This window comes from Bos taurus, chromosome 5, assembly GCF_002263795.3.
Source record: "Bos taurus isolate L1 Dominette 01449 registration number 42190680 breed Hereford chromosome 5, ARS-UCD2.0, whole genome shotgun sequence".
NCBI classification, from domain to species: domain Eukaryota; kingdom Metazoa; phylum Chordata; class Mammalia; order Artiodactyla; family Bovidae; genus Bos; species Bos taurus.
This window is the reverse complement of record NC_037332.1, coordinates 62,808,247-62,821,097: the sequence shown is the minus strand read 5'-3', so window position 1 is coordinate 62,821,097 and position 12,851 is coordinate 62,808,247. Positions and strand designations below refer to the sequence as shown.

The 12,851-nt window shown below is 37.2% G+C and overlaps 1 protein-coding gene across 6 annotated transcripts in view; it reads right to left on the bottom strand.

Moving 5' to 3' along the window:
* Positions 1–12,851, bottom strand: part of APAF1 (apoptotic peptidase activating factor 1) — an 89,526-nt gene that overhangs the window by 50,446 nt on the left and 26,229 nt on the right. For all 6 annotated transcript variants that reach the window (XM_015471110.3, XM_010805196.4, XM_059886573.1 and 3 more), the window contains 5 exons: positions 11,420–11,533; positions 10,795–10,979; positions 6,334–6,460; positions 4,935–5,060; positions 1,635–1,766 (listed from right to left, as the gene is read on the bottom strand). In XM_015471110.3, coding sequence (XP_015326596.1) covers positions 1,635–1,766; positions 4,935–5,060; positions 6,334–6,460; positions 10,795–10,979; positions 11,420–11,533 — 684 coding nt within the window. The remainder of the gene's footprint in view (positions 1–1,634; positions 1,767–4,934; positions 5,061–6,333; positions 6,461–10,794; positions 10,980–11,419; positions 11,534–12,851) is intronic.

Sequence of the window (12,851 nt, the reverse complement as noted above, 5' to 3'; positions counted from 1 at the left end):
TCAACCAAATGCCACTCGAAGTTTGGATTCTGACTGGAGGAGGTTGCCATCTCCTTCTCCAGGGAATCTTCTCAACCCAGGAATCGAACCTACATTTCTTATATCTCCAGCACTGGAAGGCAGATTCTTTACCACTAGCACCACCTTGGGAAGCCCAAATCTATGGTATAAAGATGTTTTGAGACTAATAAGAAAAAATGAATATGGACCAAGTATGCTATGAAATTGTTTATTATGCTAGGTATGATAATGACATGCTATTTATGTTTTATACCTGAGAGATACATGCCAAAGTATATATCCCATCATTCCGAGTGAAATGATGGGATTTGCTATAAAATGCTTAGTCCAAAAAAAAAATGGGAGGTGGTAGGGGAATAAAATATGATTGGCAAAATGCTGATAATTGTTGGAGCTAGGCAAAGGACACCACGGGGTTCATGATTATTCTTTCTCCTTTGGGGTATGTTTGAAAAGTATAAAAAATGTAAACAAAAGGCAACGGTCATCTCTGGTGATTTATGCTACCTAGGTTAAACAAAGGAGAAATCCTTTATCTCCCAAAATTAATTTTGGTAAAAATCCTTTGGGAATAATAAGTGAGGTTAAGTTCTGATCTTTATGTCCATCTCCATTTTGGGCTCCTTTAATCCCAGTCCTAGATAAACCCAAATCTGCAGATAACACAAGTTACATGGGGACAACTTCAGATTTACATCTTTTCATTGACTTCTCTCAGTTCAAAAAGCACAAGAAGTAAGTTCTGACATACCTAATGGAAATGCAGGTGTGGAATGACAGGTTTTAAAGTAAAACTTGTCCTTAATTAAAATGGTTGACCAACCAATAACCACTTCCCACATCTTAAGAGAATTTTGTCTATATTTAAAAAAAGGAAATATGAACTTCCTCATCCTACAAAATGTTAAAAGGAAATGTCAAAAGTTATTCACAGATATTTGTTGTATATCTATCCCAAACAATTTTTCATCTTGAGAAGCAATAATTTTAATTAAGTCAGAGAAAGACAAATACTGTATGATATCACTTATAAGCGGAATCTAAGAAATACAACAAACTAGTGAATATAACAAAAAAGAAACAGACTACAGATACAGAGAGCAAGCTAGTGGTTACCAGTGGGGAGAAGGAAGGGAGGGCAAGATAATGGCAGGGGATTAAGAGGTACAAACTATCACGTATAAAATAAGCCATAAGGATGTACTGTGCAACACAGTTTTCTCTATAGGAAAACTACGGGCCCTCACTCTGTGATTATGAGCTGTAGTAACCATGCACACCTAGAACTAAGGATACCCATATTTCCTGCCACACAGATAGAATATGCCTGAATCAACACAATGGGAAACAGGATCCAGAGATGGAGGAGTTTAAGAGCCTAAGAATGTAGTTTAGGCATCTGGAATCAGTTATGCCTGAAGACAGGCTCCTTCCAAACTTTCCAGTTTCAAGACCCGGTAATATCCTTTTTGCTGTTGTTGCTTAAGCTAACAGGCAAGTTTCTATCCCTATAACCAAAAGATCCTTGATTAACACAATATATGAAAAAAAATCAAAGGAGATGTTCTGATGTATCTATCAAATTTATCTACATGATTCTCATTCACACTTACTTTAAGGAAGTAGTCATTTGAACCAGTGGCTAAGAGAAGGTGATTACTATTGTTGGTGAAGTGGCAGCAATTGACTTGCTCTGAGTGCTCATCATAGATACGCACTAGTTCCCCAGTCATTGAATTCCAAATCTGAAGAGAATAAAGAGAATAAAGTTTACAAGAACCTTATTTTCAAAGGGAAAATAGAGAAGCAAAACAATGTTATCCATCCTGTGTGCCAGGTTTTCCCAGTCAGACATGTGCTAATGAATACCTCCCCCTTCCCTAAAATGTCAGCATTTTGCTACAATTTTTTCTTTTTAATTACCTGCAAGTAACGCAAAACATTACATTTTTCAAGGGCAAGATTTCACACGTTCAAATGAATGACAGCAGGCAGAAAAGTGTTATAAAGGAGATGGGATAATGGACTTCAGATCAGAAAAATTAATCACAGCCAGCCCAAGGCCAAGCTCTACCATTTTTAAATTGGGTGTACCTAGTCAAGTCCTTAATTTACCTGCATCTCAGCTCCCTACTCTGTAAAATGGGGATATTTGCACCTGTCTTCCACAATTCATGGTGTTGATGACAAAGAACTTGACAAGTGTTCTGCTGACTTCAAGGTACTAATAAATAAGTAAAGGCAGATAAGTCAGTGGGAAAAAAAAAATAAAGGCTTTAGAGTCTCAAGGAAACCTAGCTTTCAATCCTGGTTCCACTTGGTATTAGTTAATATGAGCCTGGGCAAGTGACTTCATCTCTGAACTTGTTTCCTCATCTGTAAAATGGGATCAACACTTATCAAGATGTAGTGAGAAAAGGATAATGTAATATGCTGCTGCTGCTGCTAAGTTGCTTCAGTCGTGTCCGACTCTGTACGACCCCATAGACGGCAGCCCAACAGGCTCCCCTGTCCCTGGGATTCTCCAGGCAAGAACACTGGAGTGGGTAGCCATTTCCTTCTCCAATGCATTAAAGTGAAAAGGGAAAGTGAAGTCGCTCAGTCATGTCCGACTCTTCTCGACCCCATGGACTGCAGCCTACCAGGCTCCTCCATCCATGGGATTTTCCAGGCAAGAGTACTGGAGTGGGGTGACTCGCCTTTTCCAAATGTAATATGAGTAAGTATATATACAAAGCCTCATGCAGTGTTAAGTTCTCAAGTAGTCTTCTTCATGGTTACTATGAAAATAATCTGTTCCACTGAAGAAACAAAAGAAATAAATTACCTAGTGATTCTTTACAGGGCTTTGGACTGTTAGAGGTACTAATGTGCCTTCCACAGCATTTTGTTTTATCCTCTCAAAGCACTCCCCAGATGTCCAAAGAGTTTATTTCAAAATTCTTCAATAAGTATTTCAGCCTCTTGCTTTAAATTTCTTACAAACAGAAACTTGAGCCACATAGCTCTGGAACAGCACAGAATGGCCAACTCCAAGTCTGACTCAGAATAGAGGCTACAAAGTAAACTAACTGGTTGGTTGTAAAGCCATCATAGAAAGTCCAATGTATCAAGAAGTGGATTTTTCCTGGACACGCCAAGGTCCTCAAGTAGGTGCAAACTTCAGGAAAACTTTCAAGTCAGTTTCATGCTCCCAGGCCAACTAAGGCCCACCCAACCTATCCAGATTCAGCACTCCACACCCCTTTTGGAAAAAAGCCTACAATAATGATTTCCCTCCATTTATCAAATAAAGCATTCCTCTAGACTTCAGGTTCTCTTAAATTCCACATAAATGCTCTGGCGTAAAGCCAAATTTAGGAATAAGAGACAAAAAAAATAATCAGTTCAGTTTAGTCGCTCAGTTGTGTCCGACTCTTTACGACCCCATAATCACAGCACGCCAGGCCTCCCTGTCCATCACCAACTCCCGAAGCCTACCCAAACTCATGTCCATCGAGTCGGTGATGCCATCCAGCCATCTCATCCTGTCGTCCCCTTCTCTTCCTGCCCCCAATCCCTCCCAGCATCAGGGTCTTTTCCAATGAGTCAACTCTTCGCATGAGGTGGCCAAAGTATTGGAGTTTCAGCTTCAGCATCAGTCCTTCCAATGAATACCCAGGACTGATCTCCTTTAGGATGGACTGGTTGGATCTCCTTGCAGTCCAAGGGACTCTCAAGAGTCTTCTCCAACACCACAGTTCAAAAGCATCAATTCTTCGGCACTCAGCTTTCTTCACAGTCCAACTCTCACATCCATACATGACCACTGGAAAAACCACAGCCTTGACTAGACGGACCTTTGTTGACAAAGTGATGTCTCTGCTTTTTAATATGCTGTCTAGGTTGGTCATAACTTTCCTTCCAAGGACTAAGGGTCTTTTAATTTCATGGCTGAAATCACCATCTGCAGTGATTTTGGAGCCCAGAAAAATAAAGTCTGACACTGTTTCCCCATCTATTTGCCATGATCTTAGTTTTCTGAATGTTGAGCTTTAAGCCAACTTTTTCACTCTCCTCTTTCATTTTTATCAAGAGGCTTTTTAGTTCCTCTTCACTTTCTGACATAAGGGTTGTGTCGTCTGCATATCTGAGGTTATTGATATTTCTCCCAACAATCTTGATTCCAGCTTGTGCTTCTTCCAGCCCAGCGTTTCTCATGATGTACTCTTCATATAAGTTAAGTAAGCAGGGTGACAATATACAGCCTTGACGTACTCCTTTTCCTATTTGGAACCAGTCTGTTGTTCCATGTCCAGTTTTAACTGTTGCTTCCTAACCTGCATATAGGTTTCTCAAGAGGCAGGTCAGGTGGTCTGGTATTCCCATCTCTTTAAGAATTTTCCACGGTTTATAGTGATAATTAAAGGTAAAAATCAATAGGTTTTATTTTCTCTATTTACTTTGTAGACTGTTAGTATGTTTATTCATCTAGTTTTGCACTGAATACAAGACAGTTCATAAAGATAAAAAATCTGGGTTGCATTTCACAGATTATATATTTTACAACAAGAGTCAACTCAGATAATAATTTTGTGCAACAACACTTCCAATCACAATACACTCAGAGATTTCAACTGATATTTAACCCACAGACTTATCAATAAATGGCCGGCAAATTCATTAATTTGAAATTGTTTTTTCCAGCTGTCTGATAAATATCATGGGCTGATCAACCTAAGCATTTTTGCTGGTGCTTATAAATAAAAAAATTTTAGACAGCATTAATTTATAATGGATAAAAACTGGTTGGCCTCAAGTTAGTAGATCAACAGGCAAGAGTCCTTTAACCCAACTTATTCTAGTCCCTCAATAACAGAAAAAGAAAATGAATTTTATGGTGGTTACAACTCAAGAGGAAAATAGTTCCATACCTTCACTTTTTTATCCACTGAGCAGGTTGCTATAAATTTGTCATCTGCAGAGAATGCACAGCAAAGCACTTCATCCTCATGAGCCTTGATTTCTAGAAGTTTCTCTCCTGTTTCAGCTTTGAATACCTATACACACAACAATAAGATCTTTTTACTATAACTGCTTACCCATGGGTCATCATTGAATAAAAAGTATTTCTTTAAAAGATCTTAAACACTATTATTTTGCAAGAGAAGTGAACCTTGGCAATATCAATCCAAAAAAATCAAAATTTGTCAGAATTCATATGCCTTAACATAAAAAAGAAAATTGTCTCTTGTTAAATGCTTATAACATCAATAAAAAGAACTGACAGGATAGCTTCGGTTCTTGAAAACAGCTTAGCAAATTCTTAACAATCAACAGAAAACAAATCATTCAATATGCTTTCTGTGGCTCAAAAGCCAAATTAATACACGTGGTAATCAAGTACACATATAGAAGTAAGGTTTACAATCACAGCCTTGCAAGCTTAATTTTTTAAAAAATATTATTTATTTGGCTGCATCAGGTCTTACTTGCGGCATGTAGGATCTTTTTTAGTTGTAGCACATGAACTCTTAGTTGCAGCACGTGGAATCTAGTTCCCCAACCAGGGATCGAACCTGGGCCCCCTGAGCTGGGAATGTGGAGTCTTAGCCACTAGACCACCAGGGAAGTCCTTTGTAATCTTAAATTTAAGTGTTTTAAAACTAATTTTTGTTTCCTTCAAAATCAAAAGGTTCAATACCAATTTAAAGAAAAGCACTCAATCATACTGTCTGAAAACAAATGAGAAATTAAAGAAAGCACCTTCAAGCACCTTAGGAAATAGTCTAGTCCGACTCCTATTTACAGTCAGAAATTTTCCCAAGCCTGTGATAAAACAGGTATTTGATTTAATCAGCATTTTTTAATCAGAGCCCTGTTCACTGCACTGTGACATCCTTCTGTCCTTTAACCAAATGATCATTTCCTCATTACCCTTAGCTGGCACATGGGTGACAGTAACTGAATGCTAAGGTAAAAGGTCCTTCTACAACACTTGGCAAGTTTAGAATTATGAAAACACACCACCATATCTTTTAAATCTATAGAGAAATCTTTCATAAGATGTTCAAGAGATCTGAATGTTCCTCTACTCCTAATGTGTAATTTTCTTGAGTTTCAGAATTGAAATATACTCTAATACGCACACAGGAATTCCCTGGCAGTCTAATGGTTAGGACTCAGCACTTTGACTGCTAGGGCCCAGGTTCAATTTTTGGTTGAGGAACTAAGATCCCACAAGCCATGTGGCATGGCCAAAAAAGAAAAAAAAAAAAAAAATACACCCAGTATTAGGTACATGACTCAATTTTTCTTAAGAGAGAGGTTTACCTGTAAAGTTTTATCAGCTCCACAAGACGCTATTCTTTGACCATCTTCAGAAAAGCAAGCATGGTAAACAGCATCTGTATGGGGGCGGACAACCAAGCGGGAGAGGTTCTTCATGTTTTTTTTGTTTCTAAATATAAGGAAAAATTGAACAGAAACCAAATAAAAGTAATCATTTTCTTTCCATAATAAACTCTTTTAACACAGTTATGCTCCAAAAAATACAAAACTCTTACATTACCAACATGTAAATGACAGCAGAAATCACCTGAAGTAAAAAAGCATAACAGAAAGCAGCATTTTAAGATAAAAGTTACCCTGTATCAAGCAACCTATCATGTATTATAAATATCTAGTTAATCAAATACCTGTCATTTTTTATTTTCCTCTGATACATTAATAACAACATGTGCAGAGAAAACATCATGAAAGGAAAAACCTCAAAAAAATCTCCATCTTCTTTAAAAGGAAAGAGTTATACCAAAATGAAGCTCATTCCCTAACTAAAATATGACATTACACCCACCATTATGATGTGCACTTTAAAACTGCTCTTCTCTAATAATTCCAATATAGAGGGAAAAAATGTCATTTTCTTTGTATCTTAATCTACTAAATACTACTCCACTACTATATGTATTACTTTACAGGGCTAAAGGATAATGGAATGGAATGCACATACTTAAAATGGGGAAAGCATCAGAACAGTGTCTGAATTACACACACACATACACACACCCCAGTTACTATGAATAAGTATGTTAAATGGTATCATCTTAAATGTCAAAGGTTAGGAGTCAGACAAACCTAAAAGGCCACCCTAGTTCTACTACTCATTGGATGTGTAAATGCACACAAATAACGTAAGCTAGTAAGTTTCCTTTTCCTCATATGTAAATGTAAGTAATGATACCTATTCTAAGCAAGTGTCACACACAAAATAGACCAAAGGAAAAAAGGGAACACAAAGGTAAATCAGACTTAAATCTTGCCTGCTGCTGCTGCTGCTGCTAAGTCGCTTCAGTCGTGTCCGACTGACTCTGTGGGACCCCATAGATGGCAGCCCACCAGGCTCCTCTGTCCCTGGGATTCTCCAGGCAAGAACACTGGAGTGGGTCGCCATTTCCTTCTCCAATGCATGAAAGTGAAAAGTGAAAGTGAACTTGCTCAGTCGTGTCCGACTCTCAGCGACCCCATGGACCACACCGCTCCTCCATCCATGGGATTTTCCAGGCAAGAGTACTGGAGTGGGGTGCCATCGCCTTCTCCGAAACTTCACTAGAAGTGATAAAAAACAAGCTACAAGAACTAGAGTGATGAGAATCCAGAGGATAAACAGGTAAGTTACCAGCAAAGTTTAGAGAATAAGATTAAGAAACTACTTTCCACTATCTACTCAATTTCTCAAAATTAGGAAACTGACCAGTCACAATGATGCACATATAGCCAAAAGGTATTAAATAACAAATGAATCTATGAATAAATGATTTCTTTGAAAGCTGAAACTCAGTTAAATTAAGTTTATATGAACCTAAATTTTCTACAGAAAGAGCAGAAAAGCTTTCTAGTACTGAAAAATAAAGCTTCTTTGAACATGACCTGGTCAAACCCAGTTAAGGCTTACCCAGTGGCTTGGTAGTAAAGAACCCACCTGCCAATACATGAAACATGAGCTCTATACCTGACCCAGGAAGATCCCACATGCTGTGGAGCAACTAAGCCTGTGCAACACAATTACTGAGTTTAAGCTCTAGAGCCCCAGAGCCACAACAATTGAAGCCTGTGCACCCTAGAGCCTGTGCTCTGCATCAAGAAGCTACCACAATGAAAAGCCCGTACATTGCAACTAGAGAAAAGCCACGCAACTATGAAGACCCAGCAAAACCAAAAATAGTCAATTTATTAAAAAATACAGCTATAAAGGGAATTTCCTGGCAGTCCAGTGGTTGGGACTCCATGCTTCCACTGTAGGGGACACGGATTCCACCCTTGGTCAGGGAACTGGGATCTCACAAGCCAGAGAGCCAGAAAAAAAGAAAAAACAATGATACAGTTATGAATGACTAAGCATCAGAGGGTTGAAATACAACTGATGAAATGAGAAAAAAAAGAAAAAATAATAACAAACTCAACAATTCAAAAGAGAACAAGAACTAAATCTATGTCCATCTGATTATGAGACCAAGTATTACAATTCTATTTTAATCACTAAGACACAAATTCAACTGTATATATTATACCAACTATATAAACCAGGCAAAATACTAAATGCTATTTATTCTTAACAACAACTACTAATATTCATGGAGTACTTTCTAAGATCTAAGTACTGTTCTAAGCAACCTACAAATTTATGTTTACATATACACACACATTCATTTAATCCTCACAATAATGCTATGAAATAGTACCACTAGGCAAGAGATGCTGAGTAACCCTCTTCTAATAATACACAACTGAAAAACAGCACAAGCTAGGAGTCAAGCCCAGGCAACCTAGAGCCAGAGCCCGCCAGGCTCCTCTGTCCATGGACTTCTCCAAGCTAGAATACTGGTGTGGGTACTCTCCGACATAAACTATAGCAGGATCCTCTATGACCCACCTCCTAGAATATTAGAAATAAAAGCAAAAACAAACAAATGGGACCTAATTAAAATTAAAAACTTCTGCACAACAAAGGAAACTGTAAGCGAGGTGAAAAGACAGCCTTCAGAATGGGAGGAAATAATAGCAAACAAAGCAACAAAGAATTAAAATATATATCTCATAATATCTCAATATATCTCAAAAATATACAAGCAACTCCTGCAGCTCAATTCCAGAAAAATAAAAGACCCAATCAAAAAGTGGGCCAAAGAACTAAACAGACATTTCTCCAAAGAAGACATACACATGGCTAACAAATACATGAAAAGATGCTCAACATCACTCATTATCAGAGAAATGCAAATCAAAACCACTATGAGGTACCATTTCACACCACTCAGAATGGCTACTATCCAAAAGTCTACAAGCAATAATGCTGGAGAGGTGTGGAAAAAAGGGAACCCTCTTACACTGTTGGTGGGAATGCAAACTAGTACAGCCACTATGGAGAACAGTGTGGAGATTCCTTAAAAAACTGAAAATAGAACTGCCTTATGATCCAGCAATCCCCTTGCTGGGCATACAAACAGAGGAAACCAGAATCAAAAGAGACACGTGTACCCCAATGTTCATCACAGCAGTGTTTATAATAGCCATGACTTGGAAGCAACCTAGATGTCCATCATCAGATGAATGGATAAGAAAGCTGTGGTACATATACACAATGGAGTATTACTTAGCCATTAAAAAGAATATATTTGAATCAGTTCTGATGAGGTGGCTGAAACTGGAGCCTGTTACACAGAGTGAAGTAAGTCAGAAAGAAAAACACCAATACAGTATACTAACGCATATATATGGAATTTAGAAAGAAGGTAAGGATAACCCTGTATGTGAGACAGCAAAAGAGACACAGATGTATAGAACAGTCTTTTGGACTCTGTGGGAGAGGGCAAGGGTGGGATGATATGGGAGAATGGCATTGAAACATGTAAAATATCATATAGTGAAATGAATCACCAGTCCAGGTTTGATGTATATGATCCAGGGTGCTCGGGGCTGATGCACTGGGATGACCCAGAGGGATGGGATGGGAAGGGAGGTGGGAGGGGGATTCAGGGTGGGGAACACATGTACACTCACGGCGGATTCAAGTCAATGTATGGCAAAACCAATACAATATTGTAAAGTAAATTAATTAATCAATTAAAAAACACAAAAATCAGATCACTACAATTGTGGAAAATAAAACTGTCATTCTGCATAAAAAAAAAAAATACTGGTGTGGGTAGCCATTCCTTTCTCCAGGGGATCTTCCTGACCCAGCGATCAACCCTGGTTCTCCTGCCTTGCAGATGGATTCTTTACCAGCTGAGCTACCAGGGAAGCCCAATAAGGGCTATATGCGAGGCAAAGTACTCATCACTTTATATCCAATATCTCATTTGAATCGTCACAAAAATAGATCTTATTTTAAAGGTTTGTTATCACTACTTGATGTATGAGAAAGGAAAGTAACCTGTAACTTGTTCAAAAATCACAAAACTCTTAAGGTTCCAGAACTGAGTTACAAACCTAGGTTTGTAGCTTCAAAAACAGTGCTCTTCGCTACTACAATGTATTACAGTAAGTAAAGCATTTATACCAATATTTAGGATGACTTATCAAAAGTCAACTTATAGGCAAGCACCTATTTCAATGGACTCTTTGAAAATATACGGTTACTTTTCTAGAACTTTTCAACAAGAATGCTTATTAAAAGTTCCAGCCCTTTCTAGGAAGTAGTTAAATCTTCCTGGAGTGAATGTATTTGCTACCTGAGAAATAATGACATAGTCAGCGCTCTGCTCCCTCTGGTTTCTCTCCTAACCTACTTACACCCACTCCAGGTAAAGCATTCCGTTATCGACCTCCTGCTTGGCCTGCAGCTTAGCTTGCCGATAAACCTCTGAAGTTTCCAGTTCACAGAGGCCCAGTTGCACAATATTAGGAAATGGCTGTCGTCCAAGAAGATGTCCATTTAAAGATAAAAACTCCTGGAAATTCTCACAGTCTATACCATCCTATGAACAAAATGGAATTGCTTAGAAACATAACCAGAGCCAAGATCAGACATTTTTCTGTTTCTGTGATCTTGTCACTTTAAAGGCTTAAATATTCTCTATATGAGCTAAAATTAAATAGCCAACCATTAGGTAACAAATACACAGTGATCCTCTTCAGACTTTTAAACACAGGGTAAAAAAAATCTCATTATCAAAATACTGCTCTAACACATTCTTTTTCCTAAAAAAAAAATTTTTTAAATCACTGAACACTTTACTTCCCAGCTTTCAAATCTCAATACTATCCACATTCCCAGTAGGAGAGTAGGCAAAATAATCAGACTAATCCAGATTAAAGTGAGGAAATTCTTGCTCTTCACCTCTTCTATTTTGCTCAATATTAAACCTAGAATTAAATGTATGTCCTTTAAGGACTTATTTTTAATATTAATATATACCTTTTCATCCAATATATGCCTGTATTCCACAAATTCATGAATCAGATGAGCAGGGCCTACAAGTTCCGTTTTTGCTTTAATCCAATCCAGGGAAAACATTAAAGCACACAGTTCCTTAAAAAAAAAAAGAAAAAGTAAGATCAGGAGCACTGTTAAAGAGATCAAAGCATTTTAAATCTGCCATCATTACCCTAACACTACTGAGAGAAACTTAGCAGATATCTAGAATTTAAGGACAAAAAGGAACATATCATTAATAATTCCAAAGAAACAGAAAATGAACCTCACAGCTTAACTCAAATTTCAGTTGGACCATTAAGACTTAACTATAAAACAAACTTCAAAAACCACCAGAAGATACAGATATTTACTATTTTTGTAACCCTGGGGTGAAGGAAATTTTCATACACATGACACCAAAACAAAGTATCAGAAAGAAAAATAGTGATGCATTTAACTACATATAAACTCCAATCTTCAATACATTAAAAATCAATATAAATAAAATTTAAGACAAAAAATAAAACAGGAAAATAATTTACAAATGTATAGTAGATGAGAACTTATTATCTTTTCTTATAAAAATTATAACAAGAAAAAGACAAACACTCCAATAGAAAAACAGGTAAAGGCAAAGGATGAGAGCCAACTCAAAATAAAAAAATACAAATGGTCATGAATCTCACCAATAATCAAAGGGAAACAACAAAGATTTACAATTTATTATTATCAGATTTTTAAAGACTAAAAGGAATGATAAGAATATTAGCTAGAATAAGACGAAATGGTCACTCTTGTACACTGCTGGCAGTGATGTAAATCAGAGCATTCTTCTAGAGGACCGTTTGGCAATCTACATTAAAATTCAAACTGTATACATCATCAACCCAGCATTACACTTATAAATGTGTCCTAAGAAAATAAGTCAGTTGAGTGTGCTTAAGTAATCTAACCATCCCCAAAGCAACTGACCAACCATAATATAGCTATACAATTAAATAGTATACAACTTTTAAAAATTATGTTTAAAAAATTAGTGGGACTTTCCTGGTGGTCCAGTGGCTAAGATTCTGCCTTCCCAATGCAGAGGGCCCCACTTCAATCCTTGATTGGAGAACTAGATCCTCCCACATGCCACAACAAAGACATTTCCATGCGGCAACTAAGACCCAGTACAGCCAAATAAAAAATTTTTAAGTATATAAAAAATGTTAGCTCGAAAGAAAATCATATCAGTCTATATTAACTGGCATAAAAAGATAACCATAAAATACAATTAAGTAGAAAAAATAAAATATAAGACTATATTCCTATCAAGATTCCATTCTGGTTTTAAACAACAGGTGTGTGTATCTGAGCAGCAAAATGATCTAGAAAACTACACACAAAAGCATTAGCAATGGTTGTGATCTTCATTTAATTTTTTCTTCAG